This window comes from Felis catus, chromosome B3 (genome assembly GCF_018350175.1).
Source record: "Felis catus isolate Fca126 chromosome B3, F.catus_Fca126_mat1.0, whole genome shotgun sequence".
Lineage (NCBI taxonomy): Eukaryota > Metazoa > Chordata > Mammalia > Carnivora > Felidae > Felis > Felis catus.
In genome coordinates this window covers 62,398-87,830 of record NC_058373.1, presented here as the reverse complement: position 1 = coordinate 87,830, position 25,433 = coordinate 62,398, and the positions used below count along the sequence as shown (strand labels likewise).

Sequence of the window (25,433 nt, the reverse complement as noted above, 5' to 3'; positions counted from 1 at the left end):
TCTGTCTGGTTTTGGAATCAGGGTAATGCTGGCTTCATAGAAAAAGTTTGGAAGTTTTCCTTCCATTTCTATTTTTTGGAACAGTTTCAAGAGAATAGGTATTAACTCTTCCTTAAATGCTTGGTAGAATTCCCCTGGAAAGCCATCTGTCCCTGGACTCTTGTTTTTTGGCTAATTTTTGATTACTAAATTCAATTTCCTTACTGGTTATGGGTCTGTTCAAATGTTCTATTTCTTCCTGTTTCAGTTTTGGTAGTGTATATGTTTCTAGGAATTTGTCCATTTCTTCCAGATTGCCCATTTTATTGGCATACAATTGCTCATAACATTCTCTTATTACTGTTTTTATTTCTGTTGTGTTGGTTGTGATTTCTCCTTTTTCCTTCTTGATTTTACTTATTTGGGTCCTTTCCTTTTTCTTCTTGATCAAACTGGCTAGCGGTTTATCAATTTTGTTAATTCTTTCAAAGAACCAGCTTCTGGTTTCATTGATCTGTTCTACTGTTTATTTGTTTGTTTGTTTCAATAGCATTGGCTTCTGCTCTAATTTTTATTATTTCCTCTCTTCTGCTGTTTTTGGGTTTTATTTGCTGTTCTTTTTCCAGCTTTTTAAGGGTAAGGTTAGTTTGTGTATCTGAGATGTTTCTTCCTTCTTTAGGAAGGCCTGGATTGCTATATACTTTCCTCTTATGACCGACTTTGCTGCATCCCAGAGGTTTTGGGTTGTGGTGCTATCATTTTCATTGACTTCCATATACTTTTTAATTTCTTCTTTAACTGCTTGGTTAGCCCATCCATTCTTTAGTAGGATGTTCTTCAGTCTCCAAGTCTTTGTTACCTTCCCAAATTTTTTCTTGTGGTTGATTTCGAGTTTCATAGCATTGTGGTCTGGATGCACGGTATGCATGGTATGATCTCGATCTTTTTGTACTTGTTGAGGGCTGATTTGTGTCCCAGTATGTGGTCTATTCTGGAGAACGTTCCGTGTGTGCTGGAGAAGAATGTATGTTCTGCTGCTTTAGGATGAAATGTTCTGAATATATCTGTTAAGACCATCTGGTCCAATGTGTCATTCAAAGCCATTGTTTCCTTGTTGATTTTTTGATTAGATGATCTGTCCATTGTTGTGAGTGGGGTGTTGAAGTCTCCTACTATTATGGTATTACTATTGATGAGTTTCCTGATGTTCATGATTAATTGATGTATATATTTGGGTGCTGCCACATTTGGTGAATAAATGCTTACAATTGTTAGGTCTTCTTGGTCTATAGACCCCTTGATTATGATATAATGCCCTTCTGCATCTCTTGATACAGTCTTTAAAGTCTAGATTGTCTGATATAAGTATGGGTACTCTGGCTTTCTTTTGTTGACCATTAGCATGATAGATGGTTCTCCATCCCCTTATTTTCAATCTGTAGGTATCTTTAGGTCTAAAGTGGGTCTCTTGTAAACAGCATATAGATGGGTCTTGTTTCCTTATCCATTCTGTTACCCTATGTCTTTTGATTGGAGCATTGAGTCCATTGACATTTACAGTGAGTACTGAAAGATATGAATTTATTGGCGTTATGATGGTTGTAGAGTTGGAGTTTCTGGTGGTGTTCTCTGGTCCATTCTAATCTGTTGTTGCTTTTGGTGTGTGTGTGTGTATACACACACACACATATATATATATATGTATATATATACACACACATACATACATATATATATATATATATACATACATATATATATATGTGTGTGTGTGTGTGTATGTATATATTCATCTTTTCTCCCCTCAGAGAGTCCCCCTTAATATATTTCTTGAAAGGCTGGTTTAGTGGTCACAAACTCCTTTAATTTTTGTTTGTGTGGGAAACTTTTTATCTCTCCTTCTATTTTGAATGACAGCCTTGCTGGATAAAGAATTCTTGGCTGCATATTTTTCTGATTCAGCACACTGAATATATCCTGCCACTCCTTTCTGGCCTGCCAGGTTTCTGTAGATAGGTCTGCTGCCAACCTGATCTGTCTTCCCTTGTAGGTTAGGGACTTTTTTCCCTTGCTGCTTTCATGATTCTCTTCTTGCCTGTGTATTTTGTGAATTTGACTATGATATGCCTTGTTGATGGCTGGTTTTTGTTGAATCTAATGGGAGTCCTCTGTGCTTCCTGGATTTTGATGTCTGTGTCTTTCCCCAGGTTAGGAAAGTTTTCTGCTATGATTTGCTCACATAACCCTTCTATCCCTATTTCTCTCTCTTCCTCCTCTGGGACCCCTATGATTCTGATGTTGTTCTTTTTTAATGAGTCACTGATTTCTCTAATTCTTAAATCGTGCTCTTTTGCCTTAATCTCCCTCTTTTTCTCTGCTTCATTAGTCTCTATAAGTTTGTCCTCTATATAGTTGATTCTCTGTTCTGCCTTGTCCATCCTTGCCACCGCTTCATCCATCCGTGATTGCAGCTTATTTGTAGCATTTTAAATTTCATTCTGGCTATTTTTTACTTCTTTTATCTCTGCAGAAAGGGATTCAAATCTATTTTTGACTCCAGCTAGCATTCTTATTATTGTGATTCTAAATTCTGGTTCAGACGTCTTGCTTGTGTCTGTGTTGGTTAAGTCCCTGGCTGTCGTTTCTTTGTGCTCTTTCTTTTGGTGTGAATTCTTTCGTTTTGTCATTTTGAAGGGAGAAAAGGAATTAATGAGGTAGAAAAATTGAAATTAAAAACATTAAAATTAAAAAAATATTAAAATGAAAAATTAAAAACACACCCACACAAAAATTGAATAGATGATGCTAGATCCTAGGTCTGAGTGGAGGAAGTGGTTTGACAGATTAGAGAAACAAACAAAAAAAAAAGGGGGTGAGGGAGAGAAAAAAAGGAAATTGAGAATTTGAAAAATGAATACACTAAAGTAGACTAAAATACACAAAAGTAGAGAATATAGAAAAAAAGTATAGAAAAATATTTTTAATAAAAATTAAAAAGAAATATGAATTTTTTCATTTTCTGTATTTAAGAAAAAAGAAAAGAAACGAAAAGGAAAAAAAGATAAAAAGAGAAAAAAGGAAAAGACAAAAAACCCCAAATCGTTTGAAAATTTGAAAAAGTGAATACACTGTAGTAGACTGAAATAAAATGATGGGAGTAAGATAGAATTTGAAAAAATTTACATAAAAGCAAAAAATACAGTAATGAAAATTAAAAATATTTTTAAAAGAAATTGAAAGTAAAAATGAAGTTTTTCTCTTTCTGCATTCAAGAAAAAGAAAAGAAATGAAAAAGAGAAAAAAAGAAAAAGAAAGAAAGAAAGGAAACTGTTTGAAAATTTGAAAAGGTGAGTACACTGAAATCGACTAAAATAAAATGATGGAAGTAAAGTAGAATTTGAAAAAATTTACACAAAAAATATAGTAATAAAAATATAGTAATAATATAGTAAAAAATATAGTAATAAAAATTAAAGACAGATGTTTTTAATAAAAATTGAAAATAAAAATGAGTTTTTTCTCTTTCTGTATTCAAGAAAAAGAAAAGAATTGTAAAAGAGAAACAGGAAAAAGAAAAAAAATTGAATAGATGAACCGGCTAGGCTAACAGATTGAAGTAGGACTGAAATTGCTTTGTTTTCCCCTAGAGGCCAGTCCACGTAGCTCTTTATAGCCCATAGCTTCAGCCGGCGGTGAGGTTTGTGTTCTTGAAGAGCAAAGTTGGCCCAGTTGGGCAGGGCTCGGTGTAACAGCTCCACTCTCCCCTAGATGGCGCTGCCAGCCTACTGGGGTGGATTGTTGCAGTGCTCGTTGGTGCGCATGTGCAGGTGCGGGAGCGGTGGAAAATGGCGCCATCCAGCCACCCAGTCTCTTCTCCTGGATCAGCAAATCGCGCTCCGGTCCTCCGTCTTCAGCTCTCATCCACTCCCCGCTTTTCGACTCTCCGTGACCAGGCCCCAGGCAGTACCTCTCTCCCGAGTTTTGTCTCAGATGCGGCTGTTTTCCCCGGCTCCTTTCTTCTGAAGGACTGAGGCTTTGACCCGCCCTGCCCCTCTGCGGGAGGGTCTCACGAGCAATGGTGAATGAGCAACGGGCCGAATGTTGGCTGCACCCAGGAACACCCGCTGGACCCTGCTGCTGCCGGTGCCCTGAGACTGCAGCCAGGTGCCAGCCTGCCCCCCCAAAAATCGCAAGACAGTGTAGCCTCAGTGTTTCAGGGACCGTGGAAAATCGCAACACACATCTGGCACCAGGCTTCACCCTCAACAACCTTGCCCCAGCACCAGTGAATGTGGCTGCCTTCCGGAGTCTGCTGGGACCAAGTGGCTTCAACAGTCTCTACCAAATGTCCTTCCAGCAGTGGAACCGCTTTTCCCCGTGTGGCCCGAGAACCTCCCGGACCCCACTCTGCTCCTGGGGATTCACCCTTCCCACCAGAGCACCGCCAGGTATCGAGCTGCGGAGTTGCAGCCTTTGCGCTCCCCTTGTTTACAGTCTTAATGGAATTTAAACCCTCTCCTTTCTCGTCTCTCCCTTTTTAGTTTAGTCCCTGAAGCTGTTTCCAATTTTCCACTTTCTCTCCAGCTGCTTTTGGGGAGGGGTGCTTTTCCTGTATGCTCCCCCCCTCCCCAATCTCTGTCCTCTCTCCTCCTGCAAAAGGGGTTCCGTACCTTTCAGGGCTTCTTGCTCCCCAAGTTCAGCTCTTCATGTCGTGTACCTGCTGAATTCTGTGGTTCAGGTTGTGCAGATTGTTGTGTTAATCTTCCAGCCGGTTTTCTAGGTGTGTAGGATGGTTTAGTGTTGGTCTGGCTGTATTTCATGGACGTGAGACACACAAAAAGCTTCCATGCCGTTCTGCCATCTTGGCTTCTCCTGCATTCCTTTTTTTTTTTTTTTCCAAACAAGAAAATAACAACAACAACAAAAGCAAGAGAAACAAAGCGTGCACACAGGGGGAAACGAAAGCCCTGGGTGGCCACCACCCCCCTGGCTAGTTCTGGGTCGTGATGGCTCACACCTCCCCGTGCACCGCGTCCACACCTCCAAGCCAGCACCTGGCACCTGTGGGATGACGTGGCACCTGCCCCAGAGGGGACCATTAGGCCTCCCTCACCTACTGCACTGGGCTCCTCAGGCACTCCACCGGCAACCCTAACCAGAGGGGTTCACTGGGAACAGGAAACACCATTGACTGCTTGATCTGGGGCACCTGCGGAAGGACATGGAGCCCTCCAGAGAGCCAGGGGTATGCATGGGAACAATTTTTTAAAGTGCTTTTTGAATGGAATGGTTTATAACAACGCTAAGCTGTAGACGAGACATGCCAATCAGCACCAAAAATCAGTTTTTTTTTAAAAAAATAAAGGATGCCAAGATCACATCACCCTCTTCAACACATTAAGAGAAAAGATTCCATTCCAGATCCCACCCTTGGTCTTCATCTGCCTCCATTTATAGGCGTTTTGGTTATGGCCCAAAGCGAAATTGCCCCTTTTGATAAAAATATGGTGGTGTCTGCCATGAACCATGTTTGGAAGAAGAAGCATGATGTCAAAAAGACACGTGAAACCCAGAACCCAATCACCTGTGTCCAGCCGACAAAATAAAACCTCTCTTTTAGGTAGCAGCTACCATAGACAGCAAGAGTTCGCAACTAGAGATTCAGCTACGCTCCTGACTTAGAACAAACAGGTAGTCGAGAGCAAAGGTGCTTCCACATCCAAAATGGTTCAACCGTGTTGAAAGATTGTTTCGTCCTCCCTCCCCCTTCACGTCCTTTATTTCTAATTCTTTCTTGAGTTCATTGCTTCGCAATCTAACGATGCCATAAATGGCATATGCAGTTCCTTGAAATTATCCTAAAAGGGGTGTGTACATGCTAGTCATAACATGAAAAAAAAAGCCTCCTCTAATTTGTTCCCATATTTGCAGCGTACATTTTCTTTAGTCTGCAGGGTCTCCTGTAAGCATTTTACTATTTTAACATACTCAAACAATAACTGTTTGCATAGAGAAGGGATTCCCTTCTGTTGTACTTCAAATAGCCACCAAATGCTTTTAGTTATTCCATTTATATAGGACCTTTTTCTCTCTCTTCTAAAAGATCTTTCAATATGATCTAGGTGGGGGCAGAATTTTTTTTTTTAATTTATTTTTGGGACAGAGAGAGACAGAGCATGAACGGGGGAGGGGCAGAGAGAGAGGGAGACGCAGAATCGGAAACAGGCTCCAGGCTCCGAGCCATCAGCCCAGAGCCTGACGCGGGGCTCGAACTCACGGACCGCGAGATTGTGACCTGGCTGAAGTTGGACGCTTAACCAACTGCGCCACCCAGGCGCCCCCAGAATTTTTTTTTTAAGTTTCATCCTAAAACACAAAGAACAAAACACAACCAGAGAAAAGGAGAGAGCAGGTGTGAACACGTCCCTCCCATGCGGCCAGACTACATCCTCACAGGTCAATATCCCGCACATCTGTAGGGGTGCTGGCCTGGTCCAGTTCATCCTCTGGCTTGGACCCATCCCCCTGGTCCTGACAGAAATACTGCAGGCCGTTGAGCAGTACCACCTCAATCTGCTCCTGGAAGGCTTTGAGGCAGTCCACATCTGTGTTGGTGATCTTGACCAGCAGATCTACCAGGGCATTACTGGTGTGTGAGCTCACGTCCTCATCCTGGTGGAGCCCATAGATGGCGACTCCAACACTTCCAGTTGCAATCATCGATGGCAGGTACATGGCGAGCTTAAAGTTGGTAGCACACAGAGCAATGAAAGTCTGTGCATGCTTGCGGATCAAAGACAACTTCTTGCTGGGCTGGGGCAGCTTGCGAAGGATGTGCTAGATGAGGTCGTGAGGAGTGATAGCCGCCAGGTTCCACTTCAACTTCCCCAACACCACCAGCTCCCACTCCAGCAGCTCCTGAGGTTTGATGGAGTTGTTGGTGTAAATGCACAACTTCTCTGCTGTTAGAGGGGTGGTCTCTGAGCTTGGAGGCCAGGAACATGCAGATAGCACCCAGGAGTTGGGACCCCAGCCAAGAAGCAGTCCAGGTAATTCATGGCCAAAGGTAAGACCTCTTCTTCACACTTCTGTTCCTCACAGACCTCCAGCATCCAGGTGGCACCATCCTGCACATGTAGGGCTGGATGTCCTTCTGCACACATTTGAAGTAGGAGCACTAGGAAGATAGTGCTCCTCGATGGTGAGCAAGTTCTGTAAAACGCGGTCACCGTAGAGCAGGTTGGCGTCCGGCATGGCCCTGAAGACAGGGTCCACCTTGCAGCACAGCAGGTTCGTGGTCAGCTGGGTGCCCGCTCACTCCCTTGCTTTCTCTGGATTGGAAAAATTGGGGGGGAGTTTGGAGGGGGGAGGGGAGAGCATTCCCCTTACCTCTTTCCTTTGGCTAAATAAGGGGTTTTCAGGAAAAAAGTTATGGGACAGAGAGAAAGAGGCTGGGGGAGAAGAGAAGAAAGGGATGAGCAGTGGGAGAGCCTCGGGGGCTGCTAACTCTGCCTGCCCTCCCCTTCAGACTTTACAGTCTTTGTTTTAAAATCTAGTTTGTCTGATATAAATATGGCTATTCCAGCTTTCTTTTGATGTCCATTAGCATGACAGATGATTTTCCATTCCCTCACGTTCAATCTGCAGGTGTCTTTAGGTATAAAATGCGTCTTGTAGGAAGTATATGGGTGGATCTAGGTTTTTTTTTTTTTTTAAATCCATTCTGATATCCTATGTCTTTTGATTGGAGCATTTAGTCCACTTACATTCAGGGTGACTATTGAAAGGTAGGAATTTAGTGCCATTGTATGACCTGAAGATTTGGTGTTTCTGGTGATGTCCTCTGGTCCTTTGTAGTCTTGTTGCTTTGGTCTTCCTTTTTTTTTTTTTCCCCTCAGATCAGAGAGTCCTCTTTAAAATTTCTTGCAGGGCTGGTTGAGTAGTCACGAAATCCTTTAGATTTTGTTTGGGAAACTCTTTTTCTGTCCTTCTATTCTGAACAACAGTCTTGTTGGATAAAGGATTCTTGGCTGCATATTTTCCCTATTCAACAGATTGAATATTTCCTGCCACTTCCTTCTGGCCTGCCAAGTTTCAGTGGACAGGTCTGCTGCAAACCTTATGTGTCTACCCTTATAGGGACCTTTGTCCCTAGCTGCTTTCAGAGTTCTGTCTCTTTAAAAATTTTTTTATTTAAAAATTTTTAATGTTTATTTATTTTTGAGAGAGAGAGAGAGAGAGAGAGAGAGAGAGAGAGAGACACGCAAAGGGAGATGGAGACACAGAATGTGAAGCAGGCTCCAGGCTCTGAGCTGTCAGCACAGAGCCTGACACAGGGCTCAAACTTATGAACTGTGAGATCATGACCTGAGCCGAAGTTGGATGCTTAACTGATTGAGCCACCCAGGCACCCTTCAGAGTTCTGTCTTTATCTTTGTATTTTGCAAGTTTCTGTATGATACGTCATGATGTGGACCTGTTCTTGTTGATTTTGAGGGGAGTTCTCTGTGCCTCTTGGACTTGAATGCCTGTTTCCTTCCCCAGATTAGGGACGTTCTCAGCTATAATTTGTTCAAATAAATCTTCTGCTCTTATTCCCTCTCTTCTTCTGAGACTCCTATGGTATGGATAGTGTTTCATTTCATGGAATCACTAAGTTCTCTAAGTTTCCCCTCGTGATCTACTAACTACCTTGCCCTCTTTTTTTTCAGCTTCATTATTTTCCATAATTTTATCTTCTATATCACCTACTCTCTCCTGTGCTTCTTCAATCCTCACTGTGATTGTATCCAGTTGGTTTCGCATCTCGGTTATAACATTTTTTATTTCAGCCTGACTAGTTTTTAGGTCTTTGATCTCTGCAGGAAAGGTTTCCCTGGTGTCTTCTATGCTTTTTGTTGAAGCACAGCTAGTAGTCTTATGACTGTTGTTCTAAAGTCTTGTTCAGATATATGGCTTATATCTGTTTTGAGCAAATCTCAGGCTGTGATTTCTTCTTGACCTTTCTTTTGGGGAGAATTCCTCTGTCTTGTCATTTTGGCTAACTTTCTGCCTTTTGCATGTTTTAAAAGCATGTTATGTTTCCTGCCCCCAGGAGTACTGCTATATTAAAAAGGTGTCATACACTGTCCAGGGTCTGGCATTTCAGGAAGTGTTTCTGATGTATGCTGTGTGCACTCTGCTGTTGCATTCTGGCTGTCCTTCCCCACTGGTCAATTCTCTGCAGACTCTTCCTTGCTTGCTGTGGGGAGTGTTTGGACCTTTAAACTAGGTGTGCTTTGATTTGTTTGTTGAAGTAAGCCTGGAAAAAACAGTGGTGGGGGCGGGGTAAGGCTGATCCCCAAAAAGTGGAAAGAAAAGGGAACAACAACAAAAAAACCCAAACAGAATAAAAAAAAACTGTAAGACTGATTCAAAAGAGAAAAGAAAGGATTTTTTTCAAAGAAAAAAGAAAGAAAAAGAAATGACTTTTTAAAAAGGCCTAATCCAAAAAAAAAAAAAAAAGGAAAAAAAAAAAAAAAAAGACAAGACACTGAGCCAGATTCCAAAAGAAAAAAAGAAGAAGAAAACGAAAAAAACTGTAAGACTGGTCCTATTTCCGGCAGAACTGCAGGTGACACTTTGAAGCCCTGGATTTTCAGTGCATTTGGTGCATGGGGAGGTGCTGGCCGTGCTGTTCTGGAGACCCAGAGCCAGTCTTGCCCCAGTAAATAAGCAGTTGCCAGGGATGGGGGGTTGGGTTTGGTGTGAGTGGGTCCCGCCTTCACTGGGGACTGCCGTGTTGCTCTCTGAAGTCCCATTGTGTTGGTGTTGGGGGGAATATGGCACCTCCCCAGTCTCTTGTCTCTGGGCAGGGGATCTGACAACTTCACTGTTCAGGCAGCCCTCACAGAACAGCGAGGGCAGTCAGCTCGTCCCGCACCACAACTCTTCCGTGTTTTTTCTTTGATGTGTGAGGGAGATTCTAAACTTGAAATCTTTAAGGACCTGGCTCAGTGCAGATCTGCTCCCCTTCTCCAGAGTAGAGCCTCTTGACGCTGTGTCTGAAGTCCTTTGTCCCTGAAACAGTCTCATTCCTGCACAGTGCACAGAATCTGTGGTGTAGCGCCTCTAAAAGCAGCAAAGGTTATATTCCCTCTGGGGGTACCTCTGTCCCCTGTTGGTGAAAGGCATTTGGCTGGTGCCTGCAGGGTCTTTTGTCCTTGGGGAGGCAATATACCCTCTTCAAAAAGTGTCCAGGAAGGGGACTGTTCTCTCCCAGTGCACACCAGAGATCCCTACACCATGTCGTACAGTCAGAGGCCAGCTTCCTCCTTCCCAGGAGCCACGCCATGGCTCTGCTCCACAGAAAGTTGGGCACTTCCAAAACCTGAGAGTTCGAGCTCCAAACACTGTTTGCAAAAAAACCCCCTGCGACATTCAGTGTCTCTTGCTCCCCAGTCCATGGTCCAGAGAGATTTTCCTCCTGTGCAAACTCGATGCTGTGTTTCTCAACCCCTCTCTTTCTCTCACTGTCAGTCTGAAATGAGTTGTTTTGTAGGCAGCATATAGATGAATCTTATATTTTAAAACTCTTCTTTATCAAATTTGTGAGCATAAAATTATTTAAAGTATTCCTTTATTATCTGTTTAATGTCTGTGTGATCTGTGTGTGTGTTGTCTCTTGTTTTATTCATATTAGTAATTTTTGTCTTCTCATTTTTTTTCTTATTTAGCTTGGCTGGAGGCTTATCATTTTTATTGATCTTTCAAAAACCAACTTTTGGTTTTGTTCATTTTTTCCTCTTTCCTGTTTATATTTTCATTGATCATACTCTTATTCTTTTTTCTCCCCTTTGAATACTGTTGATTTTTATTTGCTTTTACTTTTTAAAGCTGTCATAGGTATTTTCCCAGAATGCCTTACACCTGGCTTGGTAAAAAGATTTTGTTTTTCATGCAAAATATATGCAAACATTTGTTTGACCAAAGTTACACATTAAATTATAACTGTAGTTGTGATAATACTACTAAGCTAATTTTTCTTTTGTGTTGTTGTGTTAAAAATACACATAACATAAAATTACCATCTTACCACTTTTTTAAAAAAATGTTTTTATTTATTTTTGAGAGATAGAAAGTCAGAGCACAAGCTAGGGAGGGAGAGAGAGAGGGAGACACAGAATCCGAAGCAGGCTCCAGGTTCTGAGCTGTCAGCACAGAGCCCAACATGGGACTTGAACTCACAAACCATGAGATCATGACCTGAACCAAGTACCACGCTTAACTAACTGAACCATCCAGATACCCACATGTATATTTTATTTTAAAGCTACTGTTCTCTTGTAAATGTGTACCCAAGATAAAGTGTTCTTCACACTGAATATTTTAAGAAATGAGTGGTTGCCATTTATGAAAGTAGCAATTAAAATGAGATTTTTAATGAAACTTTTCAGAAAATATTTGTTCTTATGTCATGTTGAACATATGAGTCCAATGTTTTGATGAGCAGTGTGAAGAGGTAAATAAAAGACTCCATTTTAAGACAAATTCTTTCTTTCTGTATAAATCAGATCATAAAATATTTTTCTTGTGAAACTGCAAAATATATCTCCTCTTATAGTAATTTAATGCTTTAATATTATTATTAAAGAGTCTTAAAAAACAGTTTCCATCCTAGTAACATTTTTTTGCTTGATCTAAATATATAGATTTTTAGGGGCGTCTGGGTGGCTCAGTCGGTTGAGCGTCCGACTTCGGCTCAGGTCATAATCTCACAGTCCATGAGTTCGAGCCCTGCATCGGGCTCTGTGCTGACAGCTCAGAGCCTGGAGCCTGTTTCGGATTCTGTGTCTCCCTCTCTCTCTGACCCTCCCCTGTTCATGCTCTGTCTCTTTCTGTCTCAAAAAAATAAACATTAAAAAAATTTTTTTTAATTATGTAGATTTTTAAAGAGCATTAAAACATAATACTAATATGTCTTTCCTTTGACATAGGATTATTCTCTTTGCCAGGTCATAGACTGGATGTTTTGTTAACTGGATGTTTCCTAAATATGAGTAATTTATGTGGTTTCTAATTCTCTATTATTGTTTAGTTATTTAGGAAAATCCTTATCTCATACCCTCCAAAAAGATGTGCATGTGTATGTATGTGTGTTTTTCCTAAAGTGCTAAAGGTGCTCATACTAAAATTAAAGATTTTGTATGATAATATTCTTACTCATTTAGTAATACTGTATATTAAACTGTCTCAATCTAAAAATGCTTGATATATCATGAATATTAAGGAATTAAATTACCATTTTAGACCCTATTTATATATTGAAGCTATTTCTTCTATGTTGAGAAGATTAGACAGGGTTCAAAGAACCGATCAATTATTATACCAATATACATTTTGAGTCAAAAGTGTTTTCTTTGGGTTTTTAGTCTTCCTGCTCCAGAGAGTATTTCATTGTCTTTAGACTTATGGAATAAACTTGGATTAGATCCACATGATAAAATCTTAGAAAAGAAATCATCAGAATTTCCCAGATTTCCTAATCAGTGGTTATTAGTGAAGGTCTCCAGGCCTTGGTCATGGGCCCTAGATCATCCAAGGTCCCTGAAGCGGAAGGGAGGCAGATATGCTGGACAGAGTCTGGGCTGTTTCCCAAATGTCTTTGCAGTATAAATGTTTAGAGTGGCCCATCAAGGGTGTCTTGTCTGATTCTTTTTGTCACCAAAGAAGAAACTAGTGGCTGAACCACACTTCTGGCTCTTAGGTTAATATTTTCCCATCTTATTTTTGAGACCTTATACCAAAATGAAATAATTTTTTAAAAAATGATTTCAGCTATGACTGAAAAACTGACAAGGTTATTGAAAATACCTGACAATTCTAATATTAATAGAAAATTTTGTTTTGTGGTTAAATAGAAATTAATTCACTGGTTTAGGGTCAGTGTGTCTGTTATTTATTTTATGGCACAACATCCTCATCTTCTTGGTTTTTGCACTCTGATTTTCCCTGAAAACTCCTTAAAAAAATCAATATCCCTTACTTAGGAAACCATTAAATAAGAATCCAAATCCAAGTCCTAATAACCTGCATCCTGATGTCTTAAGATTTACTTTCAAATGTTCACTGTGTATTTGCACATTAAAAAACACACACACACACAAATGACTGCAGTAGCCGAGGTTACTGTGAAAAGGTGCTTTTACAAAATTTTGGGCAGAAGCACTTGTGAGAGAGAGTTGGGGGTAAAGTTGCCATAAGTGAAGACATCATTTCCGTCAGAACCACCTGCCTTTGTTTCGGGAAGTTTACCTGGATGGATCTGATATTTTGCAATCCACCTTTTTGGTTTGTTTGTTTTGATTATGCTTATGCTCAAGGTGGGGGTTGAACTCACAACCCAGAGATCAAGAGTCGCATGCTCTATGGACTGAGCCAGCCAGGCACCCCCACGATCTACCTTCCTTAGTAAAAACTTGGAGGTCTCCTAAAATCAGTGAGACTTTGCAGACTGAAATTACAAGTGCTTCATTTCTGTGCTCAGACATTGCTTCTGTCAAGTGGTCTTTCTGAGAGAGTTCTGTCAGGGCCTGTTGGGGTCTCCCTGGCTCATGCCAATGAGATTCAATGATATGATGCTGGTGCGATGTTTGGAAGAATGTGCTATTTACTAGCAAAATGCACACTGTAACCTTCTTCCTCCCGCCCTATTTTTATTGGAGGAAATAGAGAAGCTACTTCAGCGTGGAAGGGGTCTCTCAGCTGATATGGTGAGGAACAATAAATGGTCCCTGAATTTCTCCCTCCAGGGCTGTCGGCTCGTCATCAGACTTCTGTTAGGCTGAGAGGTCACAGAAACCAAACGCTGGAGGTGAAAGTGTCCAGGCCTGAGAGTGGTTTTGGAAGCTATGTGGGAGAAGGGGGAAATGGAAGAAGAGGACAGGAGATGAAGGAAAGAGATGAATTTCAGAAAAACAACAGTCTGAAGGTGATATTAATGAAGTTCTGTGTTGGGTGTACCACAAACATTTCTTCTCTTACCATGAAAACTGTAAAACCCGCCTCACTGGTTAGTGCATTGGAACTCTAATTTCAGGGTAGGATCAGACATCTTCTTCCTCAATAAGAAAGTTCAGGTAGATCCTGGGCAGGTAACTGAGGTTCACACTTTAGGGAACACGGAACAGTTATGGTGGAATCATTTGATGTAGAAATTGGACAACGTGCAGCCCAACTGAATGTGCTCCCTTATGAATAATGAGTTGTCTGTCGTTTGAGTTGGTGGCACAGAGACCAGATGGATTGCAGTGAAAACTCAAAGATCAAAAGAAAAGTTGTTTCTATTTAAGCTTGTAAATTGCAAGCATTTTGTGTTTTTATACTGTCTAAATACTGTCAGTAGTTTTGATAAACCTACCAGGTAGAAACAACCGAGTTAAAAAACATTGAAAAAAGATGCCTACTTTGTGCAAGGTGGTATATTAGCCCTTTCACACAGGGGTTGATACCCTAGGGAACTGAGGCACAGAAGCTGTAACTGGTTTTTCCAAATTTACATAGTAAGAAGGTGCCAGAGCCAAGAGGTAAATTAACTTTTTGACCTCAATCTAGTGTGTATTACATAATATGCTGATTGTTAATCTGAAGCTATAGAAAGTAGACTTTCTGTTTTGAGTTGGCTGTGCATATTGCACAGGGAGATTGAAGACGGTGAATATGTTTGGATTTTTCTAGTTAATTCTCTGCTGTGTTGATTTACCATCTTCAAAACAGGGAGAGGGCAGTCCAAAAGCCATATTCACGACTCCAAATTCTGAGGCTCGTTCTGGAAAATACCATCTATGTGACCATTGCTGTCCTAGGTTATTGAGGCAGGATGGTGAACAAAATAAGCAAGAGCTTTATACTCATGGAGCCTGCGTGCTAGCAGAGGAAAACAGAAAAGAGACATGGAGAAAGATAGGAAATACAATTTGAGATGATGGTAAGTGATGAGAAGAAAACAAGATAGTATAGTACAGTGAGCTAGGAAGTGACTGAGGAAGGTGATGCTAAAACACTATGGAAATCATTATCATAAGTAGATGACTCATCTTCCCATTAACACTTTCCAGACCTCCTTGCCTTGATTTACTATTAATTTAACAATAGCTCTCTCTTTGATGTGAGATATTTGCCTTGATAAGTTAAAATTTTCTTGGAAGATATATCTGTAAATATCTAAGTCATAAGTGAGATGATATATGGGGAAATTTTATAAATAAAATCCTATGCTTATGCTAAATAAAAAACAATGTTGCTTTTCCCTCCAGACTTTTATTGTGGTTTTCAACAATTAAAACCAATGTTATTAGATAGAGATACCCAGTCATAATGGAAGAATGACTTTGACCCTGGGCAGCAACAGTATTTTCCAGTAGCACTTTATTCATTAGCTTCAACTGGATATTACTTTTAGAAGGGGGATAATAAATGGTACTATCCCCATAGTCAGAGCAGGGTCTAGTATTGGTTATTTTGTACTTCAATTAACACATATGTATGTGATAAATATTTATGTATAGTGACCATTCACTTGGCAGTCATTCTTCAAAATCCTATTAATTCTATGTATTCATACAGTATTGTAGAAGATAGCACTTTATACTCAATGGAAGAACACGTTTGTATCCTCCAAAGTCTTGCACAGGTTGGCTTTCAGTCAGTTATGTCTGTAGCCTGACACTAACCTCTTGATGATATTGCTTAGCTTTCCCATGCACAGGAAATTCCAGTATTTGCTAGCTTTGATTTGCTCTGATAGTAAGTCATTCAAATCAAAGAATTCAGCAAACCTCTTCCTAGAAGACTGTAACACTGACACGTGTACTGAGAGTCTATGGTCTTAAGGGACGCTTTGCTTGTGCTATGGAAATGTTCATAATAGTGAAAGACAGTCAGGCTGTGTGCACTTAGATGCTGAGTCATCTGTTGAAGCAGTCTGTTGAAGTTTAGTCCTTTGGTAAGTATTGAACTGGATATCACAATATGTCAAACTTGTATACTGTATCATTTTCTCCTCCATTTATTTTGCCCCATCCTGTGCAGAAAGCACTTAATCATTTTTGGTATGCCCCTAACATAACATGACTCTTTGAAAGAGCTTTGTGCTTTCCCCTCCTCCAGGAAGTTCTTTTTTTTTTTTTTTAATTTTTTTTTCCAACGTTTTTTATTTATTTTTGGGACAGAGAGAGACAGAGCATGAACGGGGGAGGGGCAGAGAGAGAGGGAGACACAGAATCGGAAACAGGCTCCAGGCTCTGAGCCATCAGCCCAGAGCCTGACGCGGGGCTCGAACTTACGGACTGTGAGATCGTGACCTGGCTGAAGTCAGACGCTTAACCGACTGCGCCACCCAGGCGCCCCCAGGAAGTTCTTTACTCAGTGAAATTAAATGGTGATTTCACTTCTGGCCGAATGTTAGAGTTAAAATCTGTCTGTGGGGGAACTTAACATAGGAAGGTGGGTTGTGCTCTCTTGCTACTTCAGAATCTTCCTGGTGATAGAGATTAATTATAATGAAAATACAAATTATCAGAACTTGTGGGATGGAGTGAAGGCAGTACTTAGAGAAAAATTTATAGCTGTAAACCTCTACCTTAAAATAATGAGAAAGATCTCAAATCAATAACCTAACTGTTCACTTACCAGGAGGAAGGAAACATTGTAAGAGAGGCGAAGTATGCCTTTGATGGGCTAACCAGTAGGCTGAACTAAGCTAAGGAGAGAATAGAAAGTTTCAAAACTTAAATGCAAAAGACAGAAGAATTAAAACGGCAGAAGGGAATAGTCCCAAGAACCATGGGACAGTTTTGAAAGGTGTAATATATGCTCGATGGAAACACCAGAAAGAGAAGAAAGAGAAAAAGAAAAATAAATATTTTAAGGTAGTGCTTCGAATTGATTGACAATTTTCCAGATTTAGTGATACTGTATTAGTTTGTTGGGTCCACCATAACAAAGTATGACAGGACAGAAACATGCTGAAGAATAAAACTTGACCACTTTATTATACCATATACAAAAATAAATTCAAAATAGATGAAAGACCTAAATGTGAGACAAGAAATCATCAAAATCCTAGAGGAGAAAACAGGCAACAACCTCTTTGACCTCAGCCAGAGAAAATTCTTACTAGTCATGACACCAGAGGCAAGAGAAACAAAAGTAAACATGAACTATTGGGACTTCATCAAGATAAAATCTTCTGCACAGCAAAGAAAACAAACAACAAAACTAAAAAGCAACCTTCAGAATGGGAGAAGATATTTGCAAGTGATATATCGGATAAAGGGTTAGTATCCAAAATATAGAAAGATCTTATAAAATTCCACACCCAGAAAACAAATAATTCAGTGAGGAAATGGGCAGAAGACATTAATATATATTTTTTTCCCCAAGAAGACATCCAGATGGCTAACAGATGTGAAAAGATGCTCAACATTACTCATCATCAGGGAAGTATAAATCAAAGTCACGATGAGATACCACCTCACACCTATCAGAATGGCTAAAATTAACAACTCAGGAAACAACCGATTTTGGTGAGGATGTGGAAAAAGGGAACTCTCTTGCGCTGTTGGTGGGAATGCAGACTTGTCAGAAACTGTGGAAAACAGTATAGAGGTGCCTCAAAAAGTTAAAAATAGAACTACCCCATGATCCAGCAATTATACTACTAGGCATTTACCCAAAGGATACAAAAATGCTGATTCGAAGGGGTACACGCACCTGGATGTTTATTGCAGTATTATCAACAATAGCCAAACTATGGAAAGAGCCCAAATGTCCATCAGCTGATGAATGGGTAAAGACGATGTGGTGTATATATCCATTGAAATACTACTCAGCCATCAAAAACAATGAAATCTCACCATTTGCAATGGATGGATGGAGCTAGAATGTATTATGCTAAGCGAAATGTCAGAGAAAGACAAATATGATTTCATTCATATGTGGAATTTAAGAAACAAAAGAGATGAACATATGGGAAAGGGGGAAAAAGAGGAGAGAGGGAAACAAACCGTAAGATATTCTTAATGATAGACTCTGATCCAGGCGAACAGCTTTATTATTCATGATGAGAACTTCCTGAAAGAACCCACTGACTCTTCAATGGAAGACACCCAGTTTGGATGCTAAGATTCTGAGGATCCTTCCACTTGATGTTCCCTGGATCCCTCCCTTGATGTTCCTGGATCCCAGGAAGGGATTAGGGATCCAGTCCTAACCAAAGCCTTGTTTACCTGTCTGATTCTCAGTGAAGTCTGACCTCACCGCCCCTTGGAGGCGCCTTTGAAGCTCTGAGGCAGCCTTCTCCAAGCAGGACACTTGGATCTCCCCACCTGCAGGTGGTGGAGGGACATCTGCGGGTCTGATCCTGACGCTCGCATGCATTTCAGGGGTGACCAAGCTTGTTTCAAATTTCGAAGTTTCTAGTAGATCAATATTACTTTTTAAATCATAAAACCTCATGGATAAACATTACTAATCACTGAAGTGCCCCCTAATGAAAATAAGTCAGAACACGGAGGCTGAGTTCCAGGAGCCATCAGAGAACAGAGATGCACCCGGAGAGCAGTGGCAAAATTGATTCCGTAAATGTTCCGAAGGCAAAAAGCACACGAGGTTGGGAGGCAGTTAGGAATCACTGGATGGAGTCATTTCAAGGGCCTGGCTCTGCCCTCTGTTCCCCAATTTCCTCCCCTTGTCAATTGTGTGGGGTTTTCTCTGAAACAAAGCTGCTGTTCCTGGCTGGATGGCTGTGTGTCATGCAAACCCCAGCCTGCCAGTGGAGGTACCACCATCAGAGGCCCAGCTGGCGCGGGGCTGCAGGATCCTTCCCACCCCCACCCTTCCAGGCACCAAGTCACAGACCCTCACTGAAGTGAAACCTACCTTGAGCATCTTATCAGCCTTCTGAGGTATCACCACTGATTTATCTGTCAGCATAGCAACTTGAAAGTTCTAGAAGAGCCAGCCTTGTGGTATCTCCCCATGCAAAGGCTCCATCTCCCAAATAGAGGTGCCTCACACTAACTATGCAGGCTACGGCTTGAAGGACCTGGGGATGCCACCAGCCGGCTGTGGCACCAGGGACGAGTTCCCTGGCCAGTCGGGCCACCCAGTGATGAAGATTAGACGGTGTCACTTACGTCATGAGCAAGGAAAGGGACTGGCTGTGGCCGGCTGTCTTAGGATTCAGCATTGCCACACTGGACTGCTGGGCATGGAGCATCGTGTACGCAACATGAAGGTGACCCACCCCACTCTCACACGCTGCATGGGGGGTGGGACAGCCTCGGTGGTGCAGAGCAGCTCTTCTGTGATATCAGCTTTGCTAACAGCCCTCCGGGTATGTTTACGCCCATGGTAGGTGGTTGTGAAGATGATGTGAACATGCCCACGCTCACAGCGGGCTTGTGTGCCAAACAAAATTCCAGGGTCAGAATTTGAATTATAAGTGCCTACCTATGCCACTAGCATTGTGACAAGTCAACCTGTGCCTTCTCAGTTCTTCCCCCAGCCCACTAAGATGGGCCATCACATTCTCTTCCCATGGACAGCAGGATCCTGCCAGGAGCCCAGGCTCAGCCTGGACCTCCTCACCCATCCCCCGTGTTATCACCGTGACAGCTCAGACAGGTGGGTGTTATCCTGCCCATTTTACAGACTGCAGATCTGAGTCTCAGGGTATTAGATCCTCCTTATTGGCAAGAAATAAAGTCTGGGATGATCCCAGGTCACCCCCTTTGCCAAAGACCATGACCAGAGACAGCAGACAGAAATCAGATCTCTGGGGATGTCCCACAGATCACAGAGAAGAGCCACGCCAGCTTGCAGATCCCAGTGCTAGGGGCGCAGTCTCATTGGCCAAATGTCTCCCCACCCCCACTGGGAGCCCAGCCCTCTACCTGCTTCTGGAGGCCAGGAGAGGCGGTTACCTCTGGGGCTGGGGAGTAACTGGACAGTGATCTGGCCGGTTGTCCAAACTAGTATGTGGAGACAGAATAATCACCCCAATAGGCATCTCTGGGGAGGACCTGCCGACCAGAGCTGGGGTGCACTTTGGATTTGGGGTATAGGGGTATAAGAGCTTCCTCTCTTGAGTTCTCCTACTTATAGTGGGCAGTTGGTAGTGATGGACAAAAGGGCACCAGCCTCCCCTTCATCTGATCCTTAGGCTCTGTCACGTCCCTCCCACACAGAGCAGCACTGACCCATGTCACAATAGGACCTTGCAGATGTGACTGTGCAGGTCACACACATCATCATAAAAGACATCATCCTGCCAGGCTGTCTCTGGGGGAAGCCAGCCACCACGCCCTGTGGATGCCCAAGCAAGCCTGCGAAGAGCCTCATATGGAGAGGAACCAGCAGTGGAGGGAGCCACCTGGGAAGAGAGTCCTCTGGCCCTTCAGATGAGACCACAGCCCAAACCACCCAGCCAACTTCTCCCAATTTGCAGACCCCCAGAAACACATGTTGATCATTGTATAACTGTAAGTCTCGGAGTACCTGGTTGCATAGGAGGAGGCAGCTAGTGGTTCTGCCCCCTGATGATGAGAAGGGACAATCCATATTGTCACCTACATGCACACACACACGCATGCAGAGGTTTTTAAATGGGACTGTATGATGCCATGCATGTCATTTAAGCTAACACCAGCTGCTATCTTAAATAAATCCTAAAATCTGCACAGCTAAACAAGAGGGAGGACATCGTGGAGGACACAATATGCCTGGTGGTTCTCCTCTAAGCAGGGATTCACTCAAGACCCCTGTCCTGCTGGCTCTCCAATTCACTTGGCCAGTGGGGACAGAGACCACGGGAGGGTCACACATACTTCTTGACCCTCTAGACCAGAAATGACACTTGCTGGACCCAGTCACATTCTGCTGGCGAGAGGTGATTGCTGAGGACTGAGGTCCAGCTTTGGAGCCCCTGCTTGGCAACAGCAAGATTCCATAGAATCTGTGTGGTCAGCTACCCATCTCTACTGTGTTCCTGTTCTCTTGCTTCTGAAAATTAGAACCTATGCTATGGGCATTGTGGCAGACAGACCTCAAGGTGTGACTGGATCCCTGCCTCCTGATATCCATGGGAACACAACAGAGGTGATACACATATGTGATTATGTCCCATGAGAGTGTCACAGCGTCTCCAGCAGACACATTCCCCCAGTTGGCCTGAGGAAGCCTGTGGCCATGTCGAGGAAGTCTGACTCACACAGGAACTGAGCAGCCAACAGGCCTGAGTGAGGAGGTAGGTCCTGCCTCGTGGGGGCCTCAATGGGACTGCAGCCCAAGCCCACACCTTCCACTCAGGGGACCCAGCTAAGCCTCACCTGGACTCCTGCCTACGGACACGATGAGATAGTAAATGTGCCTTGTTTCAAGATGCCTAGTCTGCTGTAATGTTGTTTATGCCAGGATCACGGAAACCAGCGTCTTCCCATGTCTGGCCATATTTACATCCTTCTCTACGAAAGCCACGTGTGCCCCTGTGAAGAGGTGCCACATCGTGTATTGGTCCCTGTGGGCCATATGGAGACGGTCGCTGTGATTTCTCTGTCGCTCACAGCGGCCGAGCACATTCGATGAGGATCCTTGCAGGTGTTTGCAGGGATGACTCAACACAGGCTCAGTCACAGGCCTGCACCTGCACAATTCAGGTACACAAACTGCCACACTGCCTCCCCAAAGGGGCATCGTGATGGGTAAAGTGTCAACAGTGGAGATGCCAAGAAGAACAGAAAGAGGATTTCACTGCCTTCACTCTGATCTGGATCTGCACTCTCTAATTGACTCATTCTTTTTTTTCCCAGCTGCCTGTGAAATCCAGCAAGAGACCCCGCAGGCAAAGCATCCCCTGCTGGAACCCACACCACACTCTCAAGCAGCAAGGACTGCCCTGAGCCAGCAAGACCTCTCCTGGGACTGACCCCAGGACAATGATGGGCCTGATCTCAGTGCCCCCCCTACATGCACCCACTGGCCTCCACTCCCCCCTGCACACACCACCAGTCTCACTGCCTCCTTACATGCACCCCCTGCCCCCCTGCACGCACCCACCTGACCCCTGCATGCGACCCTCCCTGCAAGCACCTGTGGACCCCCGAGCACACACCCACATGCTCCTGCATGCACCCTCCCAGCATGCACCCACCTGTCCCAATACACCCATCCACCTGCCCTCTGCATGTACCCGCAAGCACCCCTGCAATCACCACATGCCCCTGCTCCCTTGCACACACCCACCTGCCCCATTGCACTCACCCAACAGTCCTCCTGCAGGTACCCAACTGCCTTCATTCCCCCTGAAGGCACCCACCTTCCCCCTGCATGCAACCACCTGCCTCCCCTGGCCTTCTGTAAACACCCCTCCGCAAGCACACAACCACTCCTGCGCATATCCACCAGCCCCAATACACCCACCCATGCGCCCCCTGCATGCACTCAGGAGCCCCACTGCAATCACCCACCTGTCCCCTGCCCCAGTGCACATACTCACTCCCTTGCATGCACCCACCTGCCCCCCTGTACTCATCAACCTGCTTCCCGGCATGCACCCACAAGCCTCCCCTGCCCCACTGCACACATGCACCTGCCCCCCTACATACACCCACCTGGCCCCCTGTATGCACCCACCTACCCCCCTGGCCTCTGCACCACTCACCCTCCCCCTGCCTATCTTCATGCACCCACCTGCCCACCTGCAGCTACCCTCCTGACCCTCTGCATGCACCACCTGTCCCCCTGCATGCACTCACCCACCTTAACTTTCTGTGCACTCACCCACCTGCCCCCCTTGCATGCTCTCACCTGTCTCCCTGACCCCTGCACCCACATGCCTGCCCCTTTGCATGAATCTACCTTCCCCCTTGCCCCCCTGCATGCACCCATGAGCTCCTTGCACGCAGCCACCTGCCCCACTATACCTACCCACCGTCACTCCTCCCTTCACGCAGCCACCTGCCCCCCTGCCCCTGGCAAGCACCCATGGGCACCCTTGCACACACCTACATGCACTTCTCCATGCACCCACAGACCTTCACTCTCCCTGCACATACCCACTGGCCCCCCTGCACGCACCCTCCTGCCTCCGAGGTACGTGCACCCACTGGCCCCCTGCCCACACTCAGTTGCCCTCCTGCATGCACCCATCTGCCCCTCAGCATGCACTCACCCTTTTTCAACACCCCTGCACACACCCAGGGGCCTCTGTCCCACATCTTCCTCTGGGACCCCCTTGCCCTGGTTACAGGGTACTGCAGTTGGAGGGAAGAGACGAGGCTGAGCACTCCTGGGGAGACCAGGTGCACCTGCAGAAAAATTCTGGGGTGCCACTTCCCAGGGAGGATGAAGGGGAGCCCAGGCCTGCAGCAGGTGCAGCTGAGCCCCTGATGCGCTGAGAGGCTGCACGACAAGACTGGAGCCAGGGAAGCTCTCATCCAAGTTGGAACATGAAGAGGAGAGTTTCCCTTGGGATCTTTCTGGATTCAGATCCTACGTAGCTGGAAGTTTATCTCAGGGGAAAGCCCATGAGTGGAACTTTTGACTTATTGCCCTATAACATCCTCCCTGGAGGGAAAGTCTGCATGGGTGGCAAGATGATTCTTCCACACGGCTGTGGACGGCTGTGGGCCTCCAGGCGGGTGCTGCTCTGCCCTCGGCAGTGTCCCTGCTCTGCTCTCACCCTGCATTCTCCTGGTGTCTGTGAAGCAAGTAGAGAAATGGAAGAGAAAGTGAAACTTGGAAGAGGCTGCGTCCCCTTACGTGCTCAGGGCTGTCAGACCTGACATGCATGCAATCCACTGTGAGTGTGGACAGAGGAAACACCCACGGACACTCAAAGGCCATTGGCATGAGTCATTACTAACAGTCACAGCGGCTGCAGTTTCAAGGCCTGGATCAGGTCCTCCCGAGACACACCAACAGACCAGAGGGTCTAATGGCCCCTCTGCCCATAAACATTCACAGCAGCTGGGAAGGTGCTGGTCCCACATGATGGACTGTGACAGCGCCTCTGTGACCCTTCTGCTCAGAGCAGCCTGGGCTGCAGGGACCCATTTCCAGCCTGGCCTCCCTGCCCTGCACAGCACCTTCTCTCCAGCATCTTCCCTGTTTCTGTGTCTCTCATCCCTTTCAGTCTGCCTTTCCGTCCCCTGTCCCTAACTTCCTGCGGAGTACTCCTACAAGCCAGCAGTTCAGATTGGTGGAAAGTGGGTGCTTGGGAGAGGTTCGCCACACTCAGTGAATTTCAGGACATTCTGGCTATTTCCTCCCAGGCTAAAAGACCACCCAGCTCCCCAGGTGCATCCTGGCCCTTTACTGGCAGTGAGGGCACTGTTGAAATCTTCATTATTTTAAAATAGCAAGTGTTGGTGAGAATGTGGAGAAGGAGCCCTCCTGAACTCTTGGTGGGAATGTAAACTGGTGCAGTCACTGTGGAGAACTGTAAGGAGGTTCCTCAAAAAGTTAAAAATAGAACCACCCGTAGATCCAGGAATTCCACTCCCGGGGATTTACCCAAGGGAAAGGAAATCACTGTCTGGAAGAGATCTCTGCACATCCACGTTCACGGCAGCATTGTTCACAGTGGCCAAGTCAGGAAAACAGGTTAAGTGTCCAACCAATGAGTGACGTATATACAAAGGAATATTGCTCAGCTGTAAAAAAGAATGGGCAGATCTGGAGGATGTTATGCTGAGTGAAATAAGCCAGCCACACAAAGAAGAGCCTGCGTGGTCTCACTTACGTGTGGAATCTGAAGAACAGGCAGAAGCCGAGCACAGAACGGCGTGGGGTGGGGATGTGTCAGTCGCAGGGCACACTGTGGCGGTGACGCAGGAGGAAGCCTGGAGACCTGGTGCCCAGCATGGTGACCTGCTGACAGCCCCGACTGCGTGTGTGTGATCTCAGGTGCTATGACCACACACAGACGGTAACCGAGCAGGGAGAAGACGGGTCCAGAGCTTGGCTCCAGCCATCGTGTCACTGGTACGTGTGCCTCACATCACTGTGCTGAACACCCTAAATAGATGCCGTTCTTACTAAAATGTGTTAAGTTTTAAAAGTAGAATAAAACAACCAGCCTGTGTGGAGATTTTAGGGACACTGGTGCAAAGTCCAAACATCAGGCCCACGAGAATCTGTCTCCAGTGCTCACTTTGATACCTAAAATGTCCCGAACCAATGGTGACATCGCCTGCCCTCCAGGGACTCCAGGTAGACGGATAGAGGTGGGTCAACAGAAGGGGCAGGGTCATCACCTCCTAGGACTGAAGCCCCCTGTGAGCCTCTGTCTGCTAAGCTGGGAAGGAGTGGGCACCCCCATCCCATCCATCCAGGAGATCTCCCTGTGGTGGACCAGATGTGGACCAGATGTGCTGCAGATTCTGCCTCAGCTGGTATGTCACTTGTGCTCGTCT

At 44.6% G+C, this 25,433-nt stretch overlaps 1 protein-coding gene and 1 pseudogene across 2 annotated transcripts; one reads left to right on the top strand and one right to left on the bottom strand.

Annotated features, from left to right (window-relative positions):
* Window positions 1-6,360: 6,360 nt before the first annotated feature.
* On the bottom strand, window positions 6,361-7,784 carry LOC101089695 (annotated as a pseudogene).
* Window positions 7,090-25,117, top strand: LOC123385773 (extensin-like). Of its 2 annotated transcripts, none has more exons than XM_045058694.1 (2): window positions 7,090-7,269; window positions 21,828-25,117. In XM_045058694.1, the coding sequence occupies exon 2, from the start codon at window positions 22,202-22,204 to the stop codon at window positions 23,297-23,299; it is 1,098 nt and encodes a 365-aa protein (XP_044914629.1). In that variant the 5' UTR covers window positions 7,090-7,269; window positions 21,828-22,201; the 3' UTR covers window positions 23,300-25,117. The 2 variants fall into 2 exon arrangements, with proteins under 2 accessions (XP_044914629.1, XP_044914628.1); XM_045058693.1 differs by lacking the exon at window positions 7,090-7,269 and adding an exon at window positions 17,953-21,674.
* The last annotated feature ends 316 nt before the right edge of the window (window positions 25,118-25,433 follow it).